This window comes from Podarcis cretensis, assembly GCF_951804945.1.
Source record: "Podarcis cretensis genome assembly, chromosome: 3".
NCBI lineage: Eukaryota > Metazoa > Chordata > Lepidosauria > Squamata > Lacertidae > Podarcis > Podarcis cretensis.
Genome location: NC_137172.1, coordinates 36,081,851 through 36,105,557, shown reverse-complemented (window position 1 = coordinate 36,105,557; position 23,707 = coordinate 36,081,851). Strand labels below are relative to the sequence as shown.

Sequence of the window (23,707 nt, the reverse complement as noted above, 5' to 3'; positions counted from 1 at the left end):
GTTCAGGACAGATTTTCATGTAGTCCAGCATTCTCTCCAGTAACAGCCGTTCAGCTATATTTGCGACACTCGGACAGAACTATATGTTATTCATGCTTTTTAGAAAGTGTGCTTAACTGGGCCACTTTTATTTTAAAGAAAATGGTGTTGTTGGCAGTCCAGTCTGGGAAGAGTTTCCTATTCCTTTCGATAATGCCCCTCCAGCTGCAAACAGCACCTTGGGGGGTAAATAGCAGCTCCTGGGGGGGATTTTTGGTGGGATCCTTGTGGTGGATGGGAAAATCAGGAATCTGGTGCTCTCCAACGCTGCTGGATGACAACACCAATTATCCCAGATCCTGACCATTAGCCATGCTGGTTGGGGCTGATGGGAACTGAAGACCAATAACATTTAGAGGGCTATAACTTCCTTATGCCTTCTGTAATATATAGTTTGGCACTCAGATACAGATCATGGGTACAGCTGATCATGGGTGCAATTCTCGCTGATGGCATGCACTACTTCCGGACACAAAGGACTTGGCTAACACTGATAGCACTATTCTCCTGAAAAAAGGAGTAATATATGTATATGAAGAGCTTTCATAATTGTTCAAAGATGTTCACCAAATATCTCAATTGAGGCTTGCAACTACTGGGTAGTCAAGGACTGATCAACTTCAGGCCAAACTTCTCATGCCTCAAGACTGCTTCTGTGTGAACGGGATAGATTACTGTCTCTTGAGTATGAATGGTTGGATCTGGCGATGGATGATGAAGGGGGGGGGAGGGAAAGAGAGAAGAGGGGTGGCCCACCCAACTTTTGGTTTTGGCCACGCCCACCCTCAGTGTCACTTCTGCCCAACTCTGGTACATGATCTCCGATTCCTGTCCTCTCACCAAGGGAGTACAGCCCAGATTGCCACCCTGGCCTATAGACCATAATTCTATTCTCACAGCAATGTCTCTTCTAACTTTCAACAGCAAACTGTTGGCAGACGGCTAATCTTTTCTAAGTATCAGCTGCAGGGAGTCACATTCTCAGTGCTGTGTGAACCAGTCCTTGCACACACACACCCCCCAAATTCCTCACTGCAGGGCAGTGGCCAGTCATTTGCGCGTGTGCGCGCGCACACACACACACACACACACACACACACAGTCATTTCAGGCTCTTGTTTCATGTATGCAAGATGTGTAACCTAGTTGCTCACACTGACCTCACAACACTGTGGAAATACCAAAACTGCTGTTGCATATAAGGTTGATGACTCCCTCTGGGGGCAGGGCAGAATTGTTGCTCATCGAGGCTGACCAGCAAAATGTGGCAAAAGCAGCCTTTTCTTTTATTACAGCAAAAACTGCAAAGGTCAAGCCTGTGCAACTTCCCTGAACTTGTGTGACTGATTCCAGTCAAGCTGCTCGGGCTCCCTTGTTGTGGGATGAGGAATATTTTAAACATGGGAGTCCCGGGGGCCCTGTCTATTTTGAAATAGTAAACTAAAACCCTGCTTTTCATGTCCTCAGAACTCAGAGACAAGAAAACCAGCAGTGAATATAGCAGCAGTTAAAATGTAACTTTATTGTTCTGATTGAAAAACCACAGAGAAATGTTACAAAAGTACTAAAGAAAGGCAACATTAACAGAGGTTCGTCTCCCCTCCATTCCTTCATCTTGGAGCATCATTTGGGACGGCATATTCTGGGCCAATCAGAAATAGTCATCCTGCTTAGCAAGGGGGGGGGGGGGAGAGCTCTGTAGTGTCTGTGGGATAAGCAGTTGGCTCTAGGCAGGAGAAGTAGCACCCCAAACCTTTCCTAACCACGATTCATGCTGGCTGTTTGTAGGCCAAACCTAACTTGCAGAAACTGCAAACTAGGTTACATTTGCCATTGTCATATAGGGAGGCTAAAGCCCATAAAGATTACAAATCCCACCATGCATTGTTGACCATAGAGCCTGCAAAAATAGCAATAAAAGACAAGGAAGCAAATTTCCCCTCTTTCAACTGGAAATGTTTCAAAAAAAGACCTGCCTTATTTCATTCCTCATTGATTTTGTTCTTATCAGAGCAAGCCAGCAGACAAAAAGCAGCCTGCTTTTTATTTCATTGATGCTGGTGAAAAGAAGGCTGTGCACACCACCGAATTTTTCTTTCATGGGATGGGGCAGTAAAAAAAAAACAACAACCCAAAGCATTGACTCTATTATCACAAACATTCCATCCACTGCCACCTATGTGCAGGGAGGACTTAAGGCAGCAGAGTCAACTCATACTCTTTGAAAGATTCTGGACTTGGGATTCCAAAGGGAACATGAGCAACTGAGGTTCGTTTTTTCAATACAGAATATGTTCTATGGCCAAGATTAAGATCTAAGGCCCAGATTCAATTAACCCAGCATGCTAGCAGGAGCTAGTGCAAAGACAGTGCAATGGGGCTCCCCCCTCCTCCTCCTCCGCATCTCCCCCAAATCTGCTCTGGGGGGTCAGGAGGAGAACCCCCTAGAACAGTGTGTGGGGTGATGGGGGCAATTTTGTTTGGCAAGCAGACAAGCTTGCGCTGATGGAATGATCAGAACAGCACGGCACTTAATTCCTCCCCAAGTTTCAGAGAAGTTGTTCATGCTATGGCAGACTCACATTTCCCAAATATTGTTTTGCATATATGTTTTTCAAAATTAAAAATGGTGATTACACATCAGAAATGGGTGGTTGATTGTACACCATATTATTATAGTACACCGATAAGACTGATGTCTGAATACACATCTTTGAAATCACAGAACTAGAGAAAACAGTGTAGGCCCAAGAGACACTGTAGATTTCATCTGGTTTGAAGGGGACCCTGTAAATACAGGCAGCAAATTCTGTGGCCCTCCAAATTTGCCTGGACTACAACTCCCATCATCCCTAACCATTAGCCAGGCTGGCTGGGACAGGTGGCAGTCCAACATCACCTGGAGAATCATAGGTTCCCCATCCTTGCTGTAAAATCTGGGCCATTTAACAGCACCAAAAACTAGCCCCTCTTACGTCAATGCAGACAAGCAAGAAGAAAGATAATCAATGTGGAGCAGAGGGGGCTGCAGTCATGTTAAAGCAGCATTCCGGCCCCCATAAAGATGCTGTTAGTAAAATATATTTTGTCTTCCTCTTTCTCCCTCACTCAGATCTACAAAGAGTCAACTGAACAGCCGGCTGAGAGCCGATGTTTGCTCCCAGTGCCTATTATATCTCAACTAGTGCAGTGAATATAAATCAAAGGCAACCCAAGCACACATTATTCTATCCCCTGCAGTGCTAACCCATGCAGCTGCAGGATGTGAGCAGTGTGATCACATGGATGGAGCCAGACACATGGTTGGGAACCCAACCATGCACTTATGGTTTTCATACATATTCCCCAGCCAGATGGGGACGGCGCCCAAGGAAGTGATGCTCTCATGGCTCAATAAGGGGTTTTCTAGCCAAAGTGAGAGGAAATTGTGCCTCTTCCAGCCCCATCTTCTTTCCTGAGTACCTTCTGGCTAACATCTGCCCAGACACAGAACATCCTGGGGCTCCATGGCATATTCTAGACTGCACAGGGCAAGAACATGTGATGTTAGTGAACTCGGCAGATGAGAAAATCCTTTGGGACGTTCTCTAGAAGTGTGTGTTTGTGCTGTGTCTCAAGGTGACCCTGGGGCTGCACAACCTCAATGTGCTTCTTGTTCCAGCCTTGTAATGTGGTTGCACAAAGAAGATCTGGTCCACCCTCCAGGGGCAGCTAAGCCAGATCCACCTTGACCTTTAGTTGATGAGACCAGAGAGCATTCTAATTCTTGGCAAGGTTCACTGGGCTACAGAGAACAACTCCCATTAGATTTGGGGAGGGAAATGGTAGAACCCTGCTTATTCTTCACATTCCACCTCATGGATCACTGCTCATTCATTAGGGCAAGATGCCAACTTTTAATTGTAAGAAAAACAGCTTTCTGCGTTATCAGACACCATCTTGATAATTGCACTATGGCTTATGAGCCGAGCTTGCTCAATGCACAGACATTCCCTTTCTGCAAATCTTCAGAAGTTACGACGGCATGAAAAACAGGCAAGAGAAAAGCCACTCATCTCCTGTTACCAACAATCTTGGTGGTTATTGCAAAACAAACAAAAACAAAAACATGCCCTCCCACACCCAGTCCCTGCTGGGAAGTTGGTTGGAATGAGGATTCCTGAGAGTTTGGCGTTATCTCCTTCAGTAGGCACATGATGGTTCTTCAACTGGAGCTATTGGGCTCAGAGGCTTCAAGGTGCTCAGGGATCGGAAGGCGAAGGCCGAGGGGTCGTACACAAAGTGAGGTGGTGGTCGGCTCCCATGGATGTGCTGCATGGAAACAATAAAGATATCAGAGCATGTGAGATTAGCGTGCACAAGGGTAGCTGGCAGTGAGCACCCTATTTATTTAAACAAGCACAGAAGAATCAAGGTGGCCCGCCCCCTTTATAATACAAAAGAAAACCAGAGAGGCAGCAATCATAAAAGAGTAAAAATGAAAAAGCAGGGAAGTGCTGAACACCAGCCATAAAACTGGCTGATATTCAGGCAGCACCACTGAAAAAAACATCTAAACCAAGGTCCTTTAAACAAAATGTCTATAGGCATAGACAGGGGTTTAGCTGTATTTCCTGTTGCAAGGAGTTCCATAGCCTGAATGCCACCACCAAGAAGGCACTGACCCTCCTTCGATTCTCTTCTGCCACGTATTATCTAGGCATAATCTTCACTGTTTTTTTTTAAGAGCCTACCAGAGACCTTCCTCTTCCAACAACCCTTTTAGTGGAGCTCTTCATCCCAGTCTGCATCTGTACTGAAATTATTTTAAACTGTTCTTACATGTGGAGTGGGTCTTAAATGTTTGTACTGTTTTCAATATAAGTCACTGTCTTCCATTGTTTCTACCAAAGCTTTTTTTTCAGCCAGAACTTACCAAAACTCAGTTCCAGCACCTCCATCCTAAGAGAACAAGGGAGGCATTCATGGTGAGTTCCGGCACCTCTTTTTCTAGAGAAGCAGCGCTTTGGTAGTAACTGTTTCGTTTGTTTTATAACTGCATATTTTATTTTTGTGGTGAAAGGCGGGCAAGAAATCTTACGAAACTAAATAACCAAATAAATAAATAAATGTGTTGCCATTAGCTGGCATGAGCTCTGCCAAGAAAAGGTGGGTTATACATATTTTAAAATGGAAATTGGAAAATAAATAAATGAAAAAGGAAGTGAAGACAACACGTAGGGCTATGTAGGGGATATAGCAAGGCACAGCTTCATCCTCATCTTAACTGTATGCTGCCTTTCCACAAAAAGGATCTTGCTTAGAGCAGCTTACAATGAAGAAAAAAAGAAATACATCTTCAAATCAGTCACAAGAACGATTCCATAATAACGTGATAAAACAACAACATAACAGCAAATACAGCAGCATGCAGAAAACATTTCAGTACAATGGTACCTCTGGTTAAGTACGTAATTCGTTCCGGAGGTCCGTACTTAACCTGAAACTGTTCTTAACCAGAAGCACCACTTTAGCTAATGGGGCCTCCTACTGCTGCCGCACCGCTGGAGCACAATTTCTGTTCTCATCCTGAAGCAAAGTTCTTAACCTGAAGCACTATTTCTGGGTTAGCAGAGTCTGTAACCTGAAGCGTATGTAACCTTAAGTGTATGTAACCTGAGGTACCACTGTACTATAAATGCAACATCATCACCTTTCCTGGCAACAGCAAAAATAGCAAGAGCGCTTGAGTTTCACCTTGGTCCTAGAAACACATTTCCCATGATGTTGCTCACAGCCACTCTCCTGCAACAGATTCTTATAAGGATTCCAAGATGGAGGGGGGGGGGAAGGCAACTGGAAACACCTATCCCATAATGTTGGTGCCATGATGTTGACTCTAGACACCCTGCTGTTTCTTTTCCTGCTTGCTTGCTTCCCTCTCTCCCTTCCACACACCAGTGTTCCTAAATGCTAGCGTTTACTCAACCAACTTGAAGAGACGGCCCTTTTGCTAAGCATTGGGATTTTCCTTTCCTTTTCCGTAGCACCAACTAGCAGGTCTTTTATCCCAAAGTGACCTCTGACACTTCATGGCCATGTCTGTCAAGAGGTGGTCACTGTATCCGGAAGCCCAGTCTTTGATCCATGCATCTTCCCTAATGGATTCTGACTTACAATCAAACAGTGAAAAGGTCACAGACAGAAAGGTCTTCTCTGTTGCTGACCCTGCCAATAGGGTCAAATCCCTTTGTCAGCAGGGGAAAGGGTCCATTAGATTATCTGGTTCATTCCCTGGTTCTTAACATAGGAAACGGGAGAGGCCGTTGGCTCAATGGAAGACAAAGATTCAGCCTTCTGACAGCACTGCTGTATTCTGCCTCACTGATCTAAACATACAGATTTCTGCATGGGCACTGAGTTAAGAGTTATGAGTCCAGATTTTGTTGCATACACTTTTGGGGGGACCTTTAAGGAAAGAAGATTGGTTAATATCCAATGTGAGTCATTCTCAGAGTAGACCAAGGGGACTCAAATTACTTCAGTTGGTCCATTTTGAAAATGACTTACATTAGATGAGACCCATATCACATTTTATTTTTTCACTTGTACCAACTACATTAATAAGCAACATCAAATAGCTAACATCTTGGCATAGTATAAGAGCAGGGGCGAGTAAAAATATATGTAAGAAGCAATGTCTATGTATACTTACCTATACATTGATGCACGATATACCAATTTTGGGGGGAAACGGGGATTTTTCAACACCAATTTTGAAAAAACAGGGGTTTATCCCAAAGCCATGCATTTATATGGTTTTGATGCCTTCTCTAGCTCAGGGCTGGCAGATAGTTTGGACTACAACTCCCATTAGCTCCAGACAACATGGCCAATGGCCAGGGATGATGGGAAGTGTAGTCCATAACAACGGGAAGGCACCACATTGGCTACTCCTACTGCAGCATCTTCTATAGATTCAATATAGCTATTTTATCCATTCATTTTCGATAATGCAAAAAACAATTTGCCAGGACAGAGTTGTTATGCGAAGTTGGGCAAAGCAACCATCTTTCTATTTTCCCTGCTCCCCATATCAAAGGGGGGAAAGGACAAATATGTACTTTCTTAATGTATCTTCAGCAACCCGGTTAATGGTATTTCCATTTCTTCTCATATATTTTGGCGTATGAAACAAGCACAGAAGAGGGTCCGTGCCAGAGTTCAGAAAATTATCCTGCTCAATGAGATGCAATGAGTAAACTTTGGATCTTCACCACATTTATATAAAATCTGAAATCCCAATAATCTCATGCTATTGGGCACTCACACTAGGTATGAAAAAGGGCCCGTATATCCACACACTATGCAGCATTTTCAGGTTATGCTGCTTGTGAATTCTATGTAACATAATGAGGTTTGTATAACAAGGATTAAAACAATTTCTAAAGTGTTTCCTGCAGGTTTGTGTGGATAGTTGAGTTAGAGGCATTTTGCTGTATTTTTCTTCACTGTTCCTCTTCCAAGTGGTCTCTGAAATCTGTCACCTTCAAGCTGGTGCATGTAAAAATAATGAACAGATTCAAGGGAGTAAATCCTTGGAGTTTATAGGTGCAGATTAAGACTTTTTCAGTGGATATTAAATCTGAAGTAAAAGGGGGTTGTGTGTGAAACTGCACCAGAAGGTGGCGCAATTGCAGTAAAGCTCACAGTGACTTGAGCACATATGCTTTTAGTGTTGTGGTATAGGTCTCTGGAATTCTGGTCACCACAAGAGAAGTCAGCCCCAACATTGTAAAATTTTTGTTTGTTGAAAACTTTTTGTCCCTCCCCTCAAGTCTTCCCAACTTGGCCCATTTTATTTCTGCAGCTTTTAATACTTATTGGCTTTGTTTTATGATTTACACTATGACTCACTTTCTCTTTTTGTGCACCGCTTGGGTATTTTTTAAAAAATATGTACAACGAAATAAATAAATTGAATATATTGATTAAACAGTAACAGTCTCCGTTTCTCTCTGTTAGAACTTGTGGGGGTGGAAATAACCTGCTTTGCTCTAAAAGTCAAAGATGTGCTGCTTTTCCTCTCCATTTCCCCATTAACTAAAACTCAGTCTAAGTTTTCAATCAATGCAATCCAACGGGAACTATTAAACAGAATCTAGGAATTAGTCTATTTCTCTGTAGCACAGGGGTAGCTAACATGGCGCCCTTCAAAAGTTATGAACGACAATTCCAATCATTCCTGTCCTTTAGCTATGATGGCTTGGGCTGATGGGAGTTGCAGTAAAAAAATAAAAAATTGGAGGGCCCCACTTTAGTTACCAGCTGCAGCCACCGAAAACTGGCAATCGCAAGATGGTTGAAAGATGTTGTAAGTATTTCCTTCATCCTGTACTACAGCATTCAATAACATCCAGTGGGAGGGTGTTCCTCTTGTACCATTCATCTCTACTATGGTTGTACAAACATTTGCAAATAAAAAGGTAACGGTAAAGGGGCCCCTGACCATTAGGTCCAGTCGTAACCAACTCTGGGGTTGCAGCGCTCATCTCGCTTTATTGGCCGAGGGAGCCGGCGTACAGCTTCCAGGTCATGCGGCCAGCATGACTAAGCCGCTTCTGGCAAACCAGAGCAGCACACGGAAGCGCCGTTTACCTTCCCGCCGGAGCGGTACCTATTTATCTACTTGCACTTTGATGTGCTTTCGAACTGCTAGGTTGGCAGGAACTGGGACCGAGCAACGAGAGCTCACCCCGTCGCGGGGATTCGAACCGCCGACCTTCTGATCAGCAAGTCCTAGGCTCTGTGGTTTAACCCACAGCGCCACCTGCGTGCCTTGCAAATAATCAACTATAATTAAAATTTGGGAAGCTGTATAATAACCCAGTCTGATGAGACAGACTGACCAACCTTAGATATAGAAGGTTGTAATGAACTTTTCTCTCCCCACCAGGCATAACCAATGTGATGTTGCAAAACATCATTGGCGGATGGTAGCTGGAGCCCGACAATATCTGAAAGCCATTGCATAAGTTGCCGCAGGTTCTATGTGATTCATCTGCCCATACATATAAAGGTGCTGTTATTCTAAGTTCCAGTTGGACAGGTAGTTCTGCAATGCTTGAAAAAACAACAAAAGCTTTTCCTCTTTTGCAGTTATGTGGACTCAGAAAGAGATTCAAGTGACCAGCCTTTTGAATCCTTCTCTACTGTGACAGCAGCCAGTAGTTAAAGTTATTAATATCTCTGAACTTTGAGGAAGTCTGACCCTAGGTGCCTCTGGGGTTAAACAGTGAAAGCGTCAGGAAACTTCTCTGAACAGGTGCCATGAAAGCAGTACTGGCTTTGCAATCCAAAATATTTCCAATTCAATGATGTTCCCATTTCTGTATCAGGAGGGCAGTAATGGAATAATACCATATCACTTGTGACCCTGCACACTTCTTGGTCCATCTAACTAACGTTTAGGCCTCTGAGGTTAGCATTGTCAGAGAGCTATGACTGAAGACAATGGACTATTTCCCCTGTAGAATTCAACTGGCAGAGATCACTGATGATTAAACACCACCAAACACCCTATCAGGGATAGGGAAGCTGAGGCCCTTCAAATGTGGGACTCCAACTCCCATCAGCCTCAGCCTAGTAGGGACAATGGTCATGGGAACTGTAGTCCAACAATGTCTGGAGGACTGAAGTCCCCCCCATCCATGCTCTATATGCAGAATGCCTTGCTTCAGCTGCTCTGAAAAACCTCTGACCAAACACCAAATTCAAACGATAACAACTCCAACTATCATCATTCAGTCCGACAAAAGGTTATCCTAGCATTCACTGACACAATAGCCAGTGGGTGGGTGGAGAGATCTACACACAGGGGGGAAATGCTATAAATCAGTCATAAATTAAATTGTTATAACAAAAGAAAAAAAACGCTATGTAAAATTGCATAGAAACGTTTTGTGCTCTACAGCGCCATCTGCCGTTGCAAGTTTATAACACATTCAGAATGCTGTTTTTTTGACTAATGTAGCTGAGTCCGGCCTCTGGAGCCCTTGGCCCAATGGATCACATCTCATGTTCGCTTCCAGTATTGGCAACCAAGCAGGAATCTACAACTACACTAAACCTGATTTATTAGAGACTGCAAAAATTTAGCTGACTTGAAAGCATAGTAGTAAATGTCTTTGAATCCTGATTGTCAGGGGAATTTGACCTGTAAGTTGATGGACGAATGGAAATCTTCCTAAAGCTTCAGAATCACTATAGGTTTGCACATACAGCAGAAGGAGATGGTTGAATGAAAAGAGAACTTAAGGTAGCATGGAGTGGGATGCAATTTTTGGAGCACTCCTCCACATAGAAACCTCCCTGCAAGCAAAAATCTAGCACCACAAAGATAACCATTTTGGCTCAGCTACTTCCCTATTGTCTTTTCACTTGTGACGTGGTCTTCTTTTGTTCTGCTATTAATTTACAGCTTATCTTTTTTTATCATCATCATCATCATCCCATTCTGCATTCCAAAGCAATACAGTGGCACCTCGGGTTAAGTACTTAATTCGTTCCGGAGGTCTGTACTTAACCTGAAACTGTTCTTAACCTGAAGCACCACTTTAGCTAAGGGGGCCTCCTGCTGCCGCCACGCAGCTGGAGCACGATTTCTGTTCTCAACCTGAAGCAAAGTTCTTAACCTGAAGCACTATTTCTGGCTTAGCAGAGTCTGTAACCTGAAGCGTATGTAACCTGAAGCGTATGTAACCCAAGGTACCACTGCATCACCCATTCTACTGGCAGCCCCAGCCACCACAGCCAATGGTGAGAGATTTTATGGGGGGCTCACAGGTCCCTGCTTTCAAAATCTAGCAATATCAGCGAGGGTGGCAGTGGGCATCCAGCCTGCTCTTGTCCACGACTGAGCATGGTCAAGCAGCAGCTTTTCATTATAAGGATGATGGCTTGAGAGCAGTACATGTGAAAAGGATCTAGGAGTCTGGGTTGACCACAAACTTGACATGAGCCAACAGTGTGACGCAGCAGCTAAAAAAGCCAATGCAATTCTGGGCTGCATCAATAGGAGTATTGCATCTAGATCAAGGGAAGTAATAGTGCCACTGTATTCTGCTCTGGTCAGACCTCACCTGGAGTACTGTGTCCAGTTCTGGGCACCACAGTTCAAGAAGGACACTGACAAACTGGAACGTGTCCAGAGGAGGGCAACCAAAATGGTCAAAGGCCTGGAAACGATGCCTTATGGGGAATGGCTAAGGGAGCTGGGCATGTTTAGCCTGGAGAAGAGGAGGTTAAGGGGTGATATGATAGCCATGTTCAAATATATAAAAGGATGTCACATAAAGGAGGGAGAAAGGTTGTTTTCTGCTGCTCCAGAGAAGCGGACACAGAGCAATGGATCCAAACTACAAGAAAGAAGATTCCACCTAAACATTAGGAAGAACTTCCTGACAGTAAGAGCTGTTCGACAGTGGAATTTGCTGCCAAGGAGTGTGGTGGAGTCTCCTTCTTTGGAGGTCTTTAAGCAGAGGCTTGACAACCATATGTCAGGAGTGCTCTGATGGTGTTTCCTGCTTGGCAGGGGGTTGAACTCGATGGCCCTTGTGGTCTCTTCCAACTCTATGATTCTATGATTCTATATGAAACCCGCTTTGAGAGAGATCCTCCTAAGTTGGTGTTTTTATGAAGGAAAATCCTAGCGCTGCAATGTCTGACTATCCATAGCTCTGCCCCCCAAAGTCATGCCCAACACCCCCATGCACACACCCTGTAACCTTGGCAAACAGCAAGAACACAGCAGGAGAGGCACATTTCGAGAGCACTCACCAGCTGCCTGCTGTGGCATTATGGATGGTTGTATGCACTGGCAGGCCTCAGAGTGGGAGGGTAACATAGCAACCTTTATTCAGAGCTAAAGGGGCAGAATTAATCAGACAGATTTGTCCCTCTTCTGAGCAATGAAGCTGCCTGCCAGTACAGGGGGGGGGGGGGGGGGGAGAGAGAGAGAGAGAGAGAGAGAGAGAGAGAGAGATGGAAATGGACAAAGAGGCTGGCACTGCCCTCCATTTTGAAATGCCAACCAATCAGGATCAGTGAACATGCAGCAGCTGGATGTGAGGGGTTTTGTGCTTTTTTTGTTAGTATGTGTGTGGGGGGGGTTAAGTTGCAGGTAGACAATGTAGCTGACAGGCGAGGGAAGGATGACACTTGTTAACTACTCAAAACTCCAAGACGTAAGGCAGAATAAGGTCTGGAAGTTCTCATGGGGTCCCAATGTCTTCACAGCACGAAATCTAATTTGGCAAAAAACCCCAAAAACATACTGTGGTAAAAAGGGATGGCAAAAGCAAAGGAGAGGCTTCAGCAGAAATTGGCCTGCGATGATAGCCACTTATCAGGCTTCTACAGTTTCAACTATTTATTTATTTATTTATTTAGCCAATTATCACTTCACCAAGGGCATCACGTTGAAGGTTACCAGGTCTCTCCAGTCTTCAAAACATGGCCACCTGTTTTAACACACCACAATCCCCAGAGGATTTCAAAGGGCATCCAGTACAGGCCATAATAAGATGAAAAATGGAGAGAACCTACGCGAGCCAGGAATCCACAGATTCCCAGATTTCAATTTATTTATTTTTAAGAGTAGGTTTCAATCATTTGTAGACCCTGACATATATAGCAAAATGCACAGGCACTATTTTACTCCGTTTTGTGTTGTTTTGTAAAGAACTAGCCTGCTCTCCCAGTTTATGTTTTACTTTGCTAGCACCCCCACTCCCAGACGGGGGTGCAACCCTGCATTTTTGTCTGTCAACTACAGCCACAACCAAGTACACAAACAGGCATTGTGGTGTGTGGTTTTGAAGAGAAGGGCTGTGGCCCCAGGCGAATGTTTTAGAAAGAAATTCTAGGCTCGTTGACCAATGAAGAAGAATAAGTGGAATTATTTGGGTAGCATAACATCCTAGCTCTCCTAGCCCTCATGCTCTCATTATTGACATTATGCATATTATTCTCCAGCCTACTCTTCCTTTCCCTTCTTGTTTTATCTTCTTTGTGATTACACTGCAAGCCCTGTCCTCTCATACTGCAAAGTGCCATACATGCTGAAGGTACTGTTAGCAAAACCACTTGCATAACACAGACAGAGTCCACAGAGAAAAGAAATCACGATAAACACTATACTGAGCAAGACTGAACCAAAGCGGTATATAATTTGAAGAACAGGGAGGTTTTGTCTTTCTTACTTTAGGCCTTGTATATAGCAGGGAGACATTCAATCAAATGTACAGAGGAAAGACTCCCTCAGAACCACACAGCCAATGAGGGTGTGTGCTACCTCAGAAAGCAACATGCCACTCTGGTTGCTAAGCAACGCATCCACCTGCCACCCCCTAGGCTAGCAGAACTTTGACACTAGTAGAATTAATCCTTAAATTACAAACCAAATGATGCATGCTGCAGCACTTGCAACAGGTACAATAAAATTATTATTAATGAAATAGGAGTTGGAAGAATGAATGTAATTAGCAGGGATATAAAAATGAAAACAAGGAGCAAGACTATAGGCTTTAAATCTAAGAACCAGGGATTTGTGCTAGATACAGAGGGGAACAAGGAGCTAGGAATGCCAAACTGTGAAGGACTACAAAGTCTAAGCAACAACCAGTTTGTTTATTTTTTAGAAAGCCAGTATTTCAAAGCAACGCGGTACAAAACTAACAGCTGTTTATTTACATATACATACTACTTTTAAAGTTCAAAAAGAAAGTAAAACAATGCCAATTTTCTCCCTGCTCAAGTTCTTTCCTATTAAGGCGTCTCTGTACAAAGTGTCCCATTTTTTTATTCAGCCTTTCATAATCACATTTGGAAAGTTTTGTATGCCATCAAGTCCACCGCTTGTAGTACCTCCCAGACCTTTGGTAGCCCATTCAGTTTTTAGAGGGTTTAGCTGCCTTTCCGCCAATGTCTTGCAAATACTATTCTCACTGTGACTATTAAAATCAAAACCACAAGTTGGTCATTATCAAGTGGGCATTGTCTTATGTGAAAGTCCCATTTAACTCAGGACTTATTTCCAAGGTAACACGAATGAATAAGATTGTGCTCCACATTAAGTCTATGCAAGACTGCAGCTGTAGAGAACGGATCAGTTGCACATACAACTCTTAACATTTCTTCATCACATTGAGAGTATTAGTGAAGCAATACTCAAAGCATTTTTGCAATTTCCACAAAGATTGGACCAATTCCCTTTCTTTTAATGACAATGTCAAAAACAGACATTGCTAGTCCAGAATATCTTCTGTAGAATCTAAAGAGTTGGGTGCCATTATGTGGCCATGCTAAGGTTTTCTTAGACTGGAATACAGAGAATCTCAGCTCCTTATTAAAACAAAAGTCAAACTCCTTTACAGGGTCTTTGTTGCTTCTTTCTGTCATTTGCACCTCTGCACTAATCACTGATAAACTTAAACAAAGCTTCCTCTTAATTTATTTTTCAAAACTGAAACAGGTGCCTTCAAATAACTGGCTAGCTTAAATAGTAAAAATAAATAAAAAAACAAAACAGTGAAACTATTGGTGAAACAGCAGAAAAACACGGTATGGCAGGGATATGGAACCTGTGCTCATTCTGATATTGAAGACTAGGGTTTCCCAAACTTAGGTCTCCAGCTGCTTTTGGAGTACAACTCCCATCATCCCTAGCTAGCAGGACCAGTGGTCAGGGATGATGGGAATTGTAGTCCAAAAACAGCTGCCAACCCAAGTTTGGGTTATAGGCTCTGAATTCCAATCTGCCCACAGCTGTCTTGTCCAGCAACATCTGGAAGGCCACATGGGCTCCCTATGCATGAGATAAGGTAAAACTTGAACACTCTGAGCAACAGCTCAGCAGGTTTGTCCTGGATGTGCAATATAAGTACGCAAGAAAAGCCTGCTGGATCAGACCAATGGCCCATCTAGTCCAGCATCCTGTTCTCACATTGGCCAACCAGACGCCTGCAGGAAACCTGAAAGCAGGATTCAAGCAGAACTGCACACTCCTCTCCGTGGCTTCCAGCAGCTGGTATTCAGGAACATTACTGCCTCCAACTTTGGAGGCAGAGCACAGCAGTCATGGGTCAGCTTTGCCTGCTGAACAGCAACCTGGAGAAGGCAAACTGATACCAACTGCAGCTGATCAGCCTTCAAGGACACAGAGAAGGCACTGATGACAACCGGCTGGCTCTGGCCTTCTTAAACACAGCTCTCAGCAGTCTTCAGATGCTCGAAACAATGCCTGTGGTTCCTGGCCCTACCTTGCTGCATCCTGCTCTCCCACTGGACCCTTGGCTCTGTGATCATCTGGATTCCCTGACCTCTGGATTGTCTGACTATGCTGATTGCTGCCTGCCCAACCCTCAGAATGGACTTGATTTCGGATGTGGATTCTGCTCTCAGGCCAGTGTTCCTCAGAGACTCCTAGCCCCTGCTTACTCAGAAACGGGACTACGACAGTAGCCATGATGGCTAGTAGCCACTGATAGCCCTTCTCCTCTGTGAATTTGTCTAATCCTCTGTTAAAGGAGGCGACAGAAGAGCAATGTCCAGCCACTTTTGATTGATGGGGTCTGTGTGGAGAGGGTAACAACATTCAGATATTTGGGTATTGAATTACAAGAGGATCTGTCCTGGAGTGTCAACACAAGGGGGCTTGTGAAGAAGGCGCAGCAGAGACTGTACTTTCTGAGAATCCTAAGGAAAAACCATCTTCCGCAGAAACTGCTGCTTGCCTTCTATCACTGTGCCATTGAGAGCGTGCTCACTTATGGCTTATGTGTGTGGTACGGAAGCTGTACTACCCAGGACAGGATGGGGTTGTGCAGAGTTGTGAAGGCAGCAGAGAGCATTGTTGGCTGCCCACTCTCCACCTTAGAGCAGATTTATGCCACAAGGTGCCATAGGAAGGCATTGGACATAGTAAAAGATCCATCGCATCCTGGTCACTGTCTCTTCGAGCTCCTGCCGTCGGGACGGAGATACAGGACGATGAAGACAAGAACGAGCCGTCTCAAGAACAGCTTCTTCTCCAGAGCGATCTCGGCCCTGAATGGGAAACCTGGACTTTGAAAGTTATCTAATCTTCCTTGCTGTATTATACTGTATTGTTTTAATTAGTGTTTTTATAGTTGTTCTGATTTTGTGCCCTACCTGGGTGGATGGAGCAGCCAAGTAATTTTCGTTGTCCCCGAGAGGGGGCAATGACAATAAATATTATTATTATTATTATTATTATTATTATTATTATTATTATTAAAGCCATCTAGGTTGGTGGCCATCACTGCCTACCGGGGGACTGAATTCCATTGTTTAAAGATACGCTCCGTGAAAAAAGTATTTTCTTTCAACTGTCCCGAATCGTCCAACCATCAGCTTCTTTGAATGTCCACAAATTCTAGTGTTATGAGGCGGGAGACTTCTCTCTCTCCCATTTTCTCCAGGCCATGCTTAATTTTATAATCTGCTATCATGTCACCTCTTACTTGCTTTTTCTCTATTCTAAGAAGTCCCACAGGCTGCCATCTTTCTACACAGGGAGTCATTCCACCTCCTCAATCATCTTGGTTGCCCTTTTCTGAACCTTTTCCAATTCTATAATATCCTCTTTGAGGTGAGGCAGCTAGAACTGGATGAGATGAAAGCCTGCAGGAAATGGCATAAATGGGAGTCATTAGGAGGGAGCTTTTATGCTGTGACTTTTGTATGCCTTATCACCTTCAGTTCTGGGAGCGCTGACAAGTGATGACTACTCTTGATGTACGTACTTGTCCATTTATAATCGACCCGTTTCAGATCAGTTAATTTTAAGCAGATTCAATTTATTGAAACTCATGTGCATGAGGAAATAGTCTGAAAGAAAGCATTGCTGTCAGATGATGCACACATGTGTAGTGGCAAGTACAATCTGAGATGAGACGATCCTCGCAAATGCAAGAAGGAATGTTCTTAAGGTGGTGTAGTTTTTATAAGTACTAAAACAATCAAAATATATAGACTGCTGACTTCAGAGACACATTATTATTATTATTATTATTAAAGATCAACTAATCAGCTAGTCAAAAAATTTTTTAAAATCCAATACTGTACAAATTGAGAAAATGCTACCAAGGATGATTATGTTTTAAGTACTTTACTGTATCTGAAACCCCCAATCCCTTGATTGGTACTCAACACAACTTCTGCCATAGCTGTTTTAGCATCTTCTGACTACTTTTACTGGACTGTCGTTAATGTTCCTTTAGAATGTTATTTGTTTTAACTTCCACCCTGAGCATGCCTGAGGAATGGGAAGGTATAAAGTAGGTCTAGTAAGCCGAAAGTTATTCCATCCCTAAACTGCACAGCTGGACTCGTTCAATGTTCCACAGAGTGCTTTGCTTCCCTTTCCTGTGGGCAATCTGCGTACCTGCTGATATCGTGGCCCTTCAACTTATTCCTTATCTGAACACTTTCTAAACATTGGCACGCATATTTAAGCTACAACCCAACTCTTCTGGCTCATCCTAGAGTTTAGCATCCCAAGGTCTTTCTGTTCTCGGGTTTGACACCCCAGTGTCTTTTCCTCCTGCTGCCACCTTTAGAAAATTGTTGAAGCCAATGCCATAAACAGAGAACAAATTGCTGCTCAACTCCCCCTTTGTATTTCTGCAATGTTGCTAGGGGGTGGCGCCATCTGAAAAGGTCAAGTAAACATACCAGTGTCCTCGCTATAAGGGGGTGGGGGGGAGAGAAGCACAAGTGTGTTTACAAAGTTGTCAGGTGGCCACTGGCAACTGTACAAAGGGGCAACTAGACAATGTTCAAGCTTCTTTGAAAAGCTCTTCAAAGAGAAGCATTATGCTCAGTTGCACATAACCAGGCATAGTAGGAAATTAGCCAGATCTGGGTTCTCACTGACGCCAACTCATGATAGTCTCATTTCAACCCCTAATGCCCTCTTTTTTTGGCATGGTGCTTGCATTAATAAAGCACTTCCACTGTCCTATGATGTAAAAGAAGCTTTCCAAAATACCATTTTTTACATGTTTCAGCTAAATAAACCCCATGTGCTGAGCATTTGAAGGCTTACATGCAATAAAAACTGTTTACTTATCTACAGAGCATAGCAGTATAGGTGAAGAACACCGTTCTAAAAAGTAATTTAGTCATGAATTACTCTGGTTGTTGATAAACCATTTTTCATGCATTGACTTGCATGGAAATCGGAAGGGCTGTGGCCTATCCACTTTCTGATTTTTCCTTACTTGGGGAATGGGGACATTGCTCCTGAAAATAGGCTACACCATCCCTACAGCACTGACCTTGCTTATTTTGTCTCTCCATCTGGCCAGTCTTTATAGAGCTCTCAAAAAGCAAGCTCTTGGTACTGCCGCACTGGTAGAATGCACAACAATATGGAAGAGCCATAGCTCAGTGGCAGGGCATAAGCTTTGTGTGCAGAAGGCCCTGGGTTCAAACCCCAGCATCTTCAATTAATACTGGGAGAGACGCCTGCCTGAAAGCTTGGAAAGCCACTGCCAGTCAGAGGAGACAGTACTGAGGTAGATGGACCAATAGCATAAAGCACCACACAATGTTCCTAAGCTTAAAAAGGTAAAGGGACCCCTGACCATTAGGTCCAGTCGTGACCGACTCTGGGATTGCGGCGCTCATCTCATTTATTGGCCGAGGGAGCCGGCGTACAGCTTCCGGGTCATGTGGCCAGCATGACTAAGCTGCTTCTGGTGAACCAGAGCAGTGCACGGAAATGCTGTTTACCTTCCCGCCGGAGCGGTACCTATTTATCTACTTGCACTTTGATGTGCTTTCGAACTGCTAGGTTGGCAGGAGCAGGGACCGAGCAATGGGAGCTCACCCTGTTGCGGGGATTCGAACCGCCGACCTTCTGATCGGCAAGCCCTAGGCTCTGTGGTTTAACCCACAGCGCCACCCACGTCCCTTGTTCCTAAGCTTATTGTGCTTTTAATTGCTCAATTCCCCTTCAAAGACTTGCTGCATATGCAACTGGGGCTGCAGTCTTTCTCTCTATCTTCCTTTCTCCCAACAATTTTTTTTTAGTAAAAACACAATACAACATCAAACACTAAAAAAAATTTCCCTGAACAGGACTGCCTTCAGATGTCTTTTAAAAATCACATAGCTGTTTATCTCTTTGACGCCTGCTGGGAGGGCATTCCACAGGGCGGGTGCCACTACTGAGAAGGCCCTCTACTTGGTTCCCTGTAACCTCACCTCTTACAATGAGGGAACCACCAGAAGGACCTTGGAACTGGATCTCAGTGTCTTGGGCTGGAGACACCCTTTCAGGTGTACAGGGCTGAAGCCATTTAGAGTTTTAAAGGTCAGTGCCAACACTTTGAATTGTTCTAGGAGCCAATGTAGTTCTTTTAAGACGGGTGTTAATTGTCCCAGCGGCCACTCCCAGTCACCAATCTAGTTGCCAAATTCTGGATTAGTTGTAGTTTCCCAGCCACCTTCAAATGTAGATCCACACAGAGTGCATTGCAGTAGTCCAAGCAGGAGATAACCAAGGCATGTATGACCCTGGTGAGATAATGCACAGGCAGGTAGGGTCTCAGCCGGTGTACCAGATGGAGCTGCCTTGGACATAGAGCATGGGAACATAGGAAGCTACCTTACAAGTCAAGCCATCTGGCTCTGAACCATCTGTAGGGAATGGCAGCAATGGAAGAGTTGTCGCTCGGTGGCAGAACACATGCAAATTCCCATTTCCATCCCCAGAACCTCCAAGCAGGGCTGGGAAATACTTCTGTTGAAATGCTGGAGATCTGCTGCCAGTCAGCAGAATGACCTTGATCAGTAGTTCGTCGCCCTTAATCTCCAGTTAAGGCTGGAAAAGATCCTGGAGAGCTGAAATACAGACCATCAGCATGTGCCCTCTGCCACTAAGCTAGGGCATCTTTGGAACACCAGTGCTCTGCCAACACAGGCACATGTCGCTTTGAACGGGTACTGCTGGTACATGTGCTTGTAAGACTTTATAGCCTTTATGTCTAATGCAAATCAGATGCTAGCCTCGGGATCTGCAATACACAGAATGAATGGCTGCCTTATGGAGTAAATGTGCAGGGGGGGGGTGGTGGGAGAGAATATATGCAAGCACCCTGTATACACCCTGCAATTTGCATTAGGCTCCAGGCACTGCAGTTGCTCACAGCTAACAAACCCAACACAGACAATATTATGCATGTAGAAAGAATCAAAACTGAAAAGAACAAAGTGCATCTTTATCATCTTTCTCTAACCAAGGCTGTTGGCACAGGGACTACACATGCCGACACTAGGCTCTTGCCTCTGGATAAATCACTTCCCTGGCAGAGGCCAAAGATGAGAATCATGGGCACAATGTACAGCAGAAGAATTAATGAAAAGGAGATCCAGGTTCCCACATTCATCAGAAAGATAGGCAAATATAAGAGATCTGTTGACAGACTATGGTGTGGAAAACTGTAACCTCCCTGCAACCCAGTCTTTGGGGAGGGGACCCCCCAAAAATTCATATATATGAATGAGAGCCATTGATTTGACCTACATCTCCTGCTTCCACTCCTAAAGCAGCATGACCTTAACTTTTTTACTCTATTCCTACATTTAATTTAATTGTTAACAAGGCCCCAAATGGGACAAATTTCAAAAAGCCTCTGGGCTGACAGATAATGCCAAAATTAAAATAAAAGGCAAGATTCAACTCCCACCCTCCACCCACATAATGAAATGATCAAAGTCTAATTACCACCTTGCTGGAGAAATAAGGCACGAAGAAATAAGCCTCAAACTCGGAAGAGCAAAGAAGGACACCCAAATATTTGCCCCTTCCATGGAGCATTATCTGATACTGATGGCTCTGTTAGCAAGAGCATTTCAGCTCTTGTACATGAAGTTTCTGCCTTGTATCTAACTTAGCCAGTTGGCTTGTTTGTAGGACTAAGGATTCCATGCTTAGTTAAAGTTGCTCTCTATTCCGAACAGAAAGAACTTAGAACTGGTGCAGAAGAACTATCATTTGCAAAGGCAACCCATGGAACCGCAGGAAACAGATTGCTATTCTGTGAGAATGAAGAGCTTGAAAGTGAGTGCAGGTCTACAAAACAGGATCCACAGAAGATGAAATGAGTTGCAATAATCTACATCAACTCTCACCAGAGCTTATTTTCAGGAAATCCATCAAGGAGATGGCACTTCTCTTCCTATTTTGCATCCTTCTCGTTCTTGCTTTCAAGCCTCCTCATCTCTTGCCTTATCCATTTGGTCATTTCCAATAACTTTGCTATTTCAGCTCAAACCTGGAATTTTATGGATTACTCAAAATGGCATCACCTGTTCTCCCTTCCTCCTGCACAAGGCTAGAGCTCCCATCTTGCTACACTATTTTTTCTCCCACATGTGGGTAGTGAAGCCAATGAATTTGTACTGGCATACATTCTGGATAAAATAATACTATGAAAATGTTACATAGATGGTACTATACCCTTTTGCATGCAGAAAAAGTCTCACTAATTTTTTGGAAACGGTGTGGAAAGAGACCTATATATATTTGGTTAGAATGTCAAGAGGTAGAAAGGTATTGAATAGAGTGTTATGTGAAACATCTAAAACATAAAGCATATGATTGATTTCTTTGAATATAGCACCACACCAGAAGAGTTGGTAAAGTAGCAAAAAAGCTTACCTATCAGATATGTATGATCAAAGGGATCACAAAACCAGAGTAATATTTTGCTGTGTGGAAGGACTTTATTTCTTACAGGGGAAAAAGAACAATGAAACACATGCTTCAGTTTGGAAAAATCAAGTGGGATCAACATTATAATTTGCAGTTCTTGGTGTCTGCAACAAGGGGCTGGAAAAAGGACCTCTGTTGTTTTTAAACAAGAGATAAAAAAGACGAAATGCTATTTTGTTGTTAAACTGTTGGCCATTTAGAATTCTGCACTGGAAAGTTTCTTAAAGAAATAATAATCACTTCCTCTCAGAGGATCCTTTGAAACTGCCAAAGATCATGTACTAAGTTATACTGTTTTAGTTTGGTTAGTGGTTATCAGCTACTTTACAGCTTTATGATCTCTCAGATTATGCCCACAAGCTGTTTAGAAATGAGATTTACATAAATGAGCCACAAACTTCCTGTTTATTTGTCTTGGAGAGTTAGGTCATATCAATCATCTTCCTTATTTCTGTGCTTCAGTCCATATGCAGAGTTAAGAAATTATTTTCTGGTGCCATGTGAAAGGGATGCCCACCGCCACCCCCCACAATAAACAGGAGGTACATGCTGGCTAGAACTCCATGAAAAATTACCCAGCTGAAATCTTTTGCCTGGAGAACTCAGCAAAATCAGGGGAATGTTTTGCAAAGTAGCAAATGGGATTTTAAGTTAACTTTTCTCAAAAGCGAGTCAATTACTAAGAAGAATGCTTACAAAATTTAAGGAGGGCTGTACCACACACTGAGAAGATAAAAGAAGCAAAAATCACCAGGTGCAGGAAATAATCTATTGCCAAATCGATTCCCAGCACATTTCAAACATTCATGCTCTTCCTCTTGGGAAAGTGCATGGGAGAAGATTACTTTCACATCTTAGCTCTCGCTTCCCCGCCCTTATCACAATAGGAGGATATTATGTGATGAAAGAAGCATTCCAAGAACACAGCTCTGCTGTGGCATTGCTGGCCACAAAAATGCTACCTCTATAACAAATTATTGTTTTAGTTAAGTGGAAGGGGCTGCAGAAAGTATTCTTGCCATCATGACCAACCCAATCTAGTACTTATTTTTTTAAAGACACTTTTGTGCTTCAGTGAAGGACTTTAAGTAATTATCTGCTCCTCAGCTATTCTCTTCTTTCCTTCTTACCTGCTCTCACGCAGGTATCCACACTGCCTTGAAGAAATGTGTATTAGCTTCCCAACTTCCCTCTCTAACTCACCCTAGCATCCACATGTCCACCCGGCACTTGCCACCCCCTCCTCTCCATTTTGGGAATTAGATCCTTCCTTCTACCACAGGGGTGAGGAACTGGTTCAGGTGGGGGGACAGACAGTTATCTCCCCCACCCCTCGATGGCCAAGCATGTCAGGTGGGCAAGGTCTCCCACCTACCAATCACCTGACATCAGAATAGCACCAGGTGACCCACTTTTGCCTGCTTGGTTCTATGTCAGACTCTGCAGGTAAAAGCACAGCCCACGAAGCACCAACAATAGGCCAATCAGCACTCGCAGAGTGCTAAAAATGGAGCTTCCTAAGACCTGCTGATCAGTGCACAGAGCTTTGGAGGCACTGGCAATCAGCTGATCAGCAGTGGCTGCAAACCCCATTTCCGTTGAGCTAGGTGATTGTGGCTTGGCTGAAATGGAAGCTGCATGGTACCAGTTCAGATGATTTGTCCATCTAGTTCAGAATTGTCCACATTGGATGTCAGCAGCTCTCCAAAGTTTCAGAATGGGGACATTCCTAGCCCGGCCTGGAGATGTCAGGGATTGAATGTGAGGCCTTCTCTGCATGTGAATCAGATACTCTACCAACGACCAATTATCCTTATTACTGAATGAAGTGATAATCATCTATTTCAGTTCTTCCTAATGGGCACAACTAATGCGTAACTGATT

General features: G+C 43.7%; 1 protein-coding gene across 5 annotated transcripts in view; it reads right to left on the bottom strand.

The window, feature by feature from the left end:
- Window positions 1-1,537: 1,537 nt before the first annotated feature.
- LOC307212222 (uncharacterized protein) overlaps window positions 1,538-23,707 on the bottom strand; it is a 70,934-nt gene continuing 48,764 nt past the window's right edge. For all 5 annotated transcript variants that reach the window (XM_079969346.1, XM_079969344.1, XM_079969343.1 and 2 more), the window contains one exon: window positions 1,538-4,350. In XM_079969346.1, the coding sequence (XP_079825472.1) occupies window positions 4,222-4,350 (129 nt within the window). In that variant the 3' untranslated portion in view covers window positions 1,538-4,221. The remainder of the gene's footprint in view (window positions 4,351-23,707) is intronic.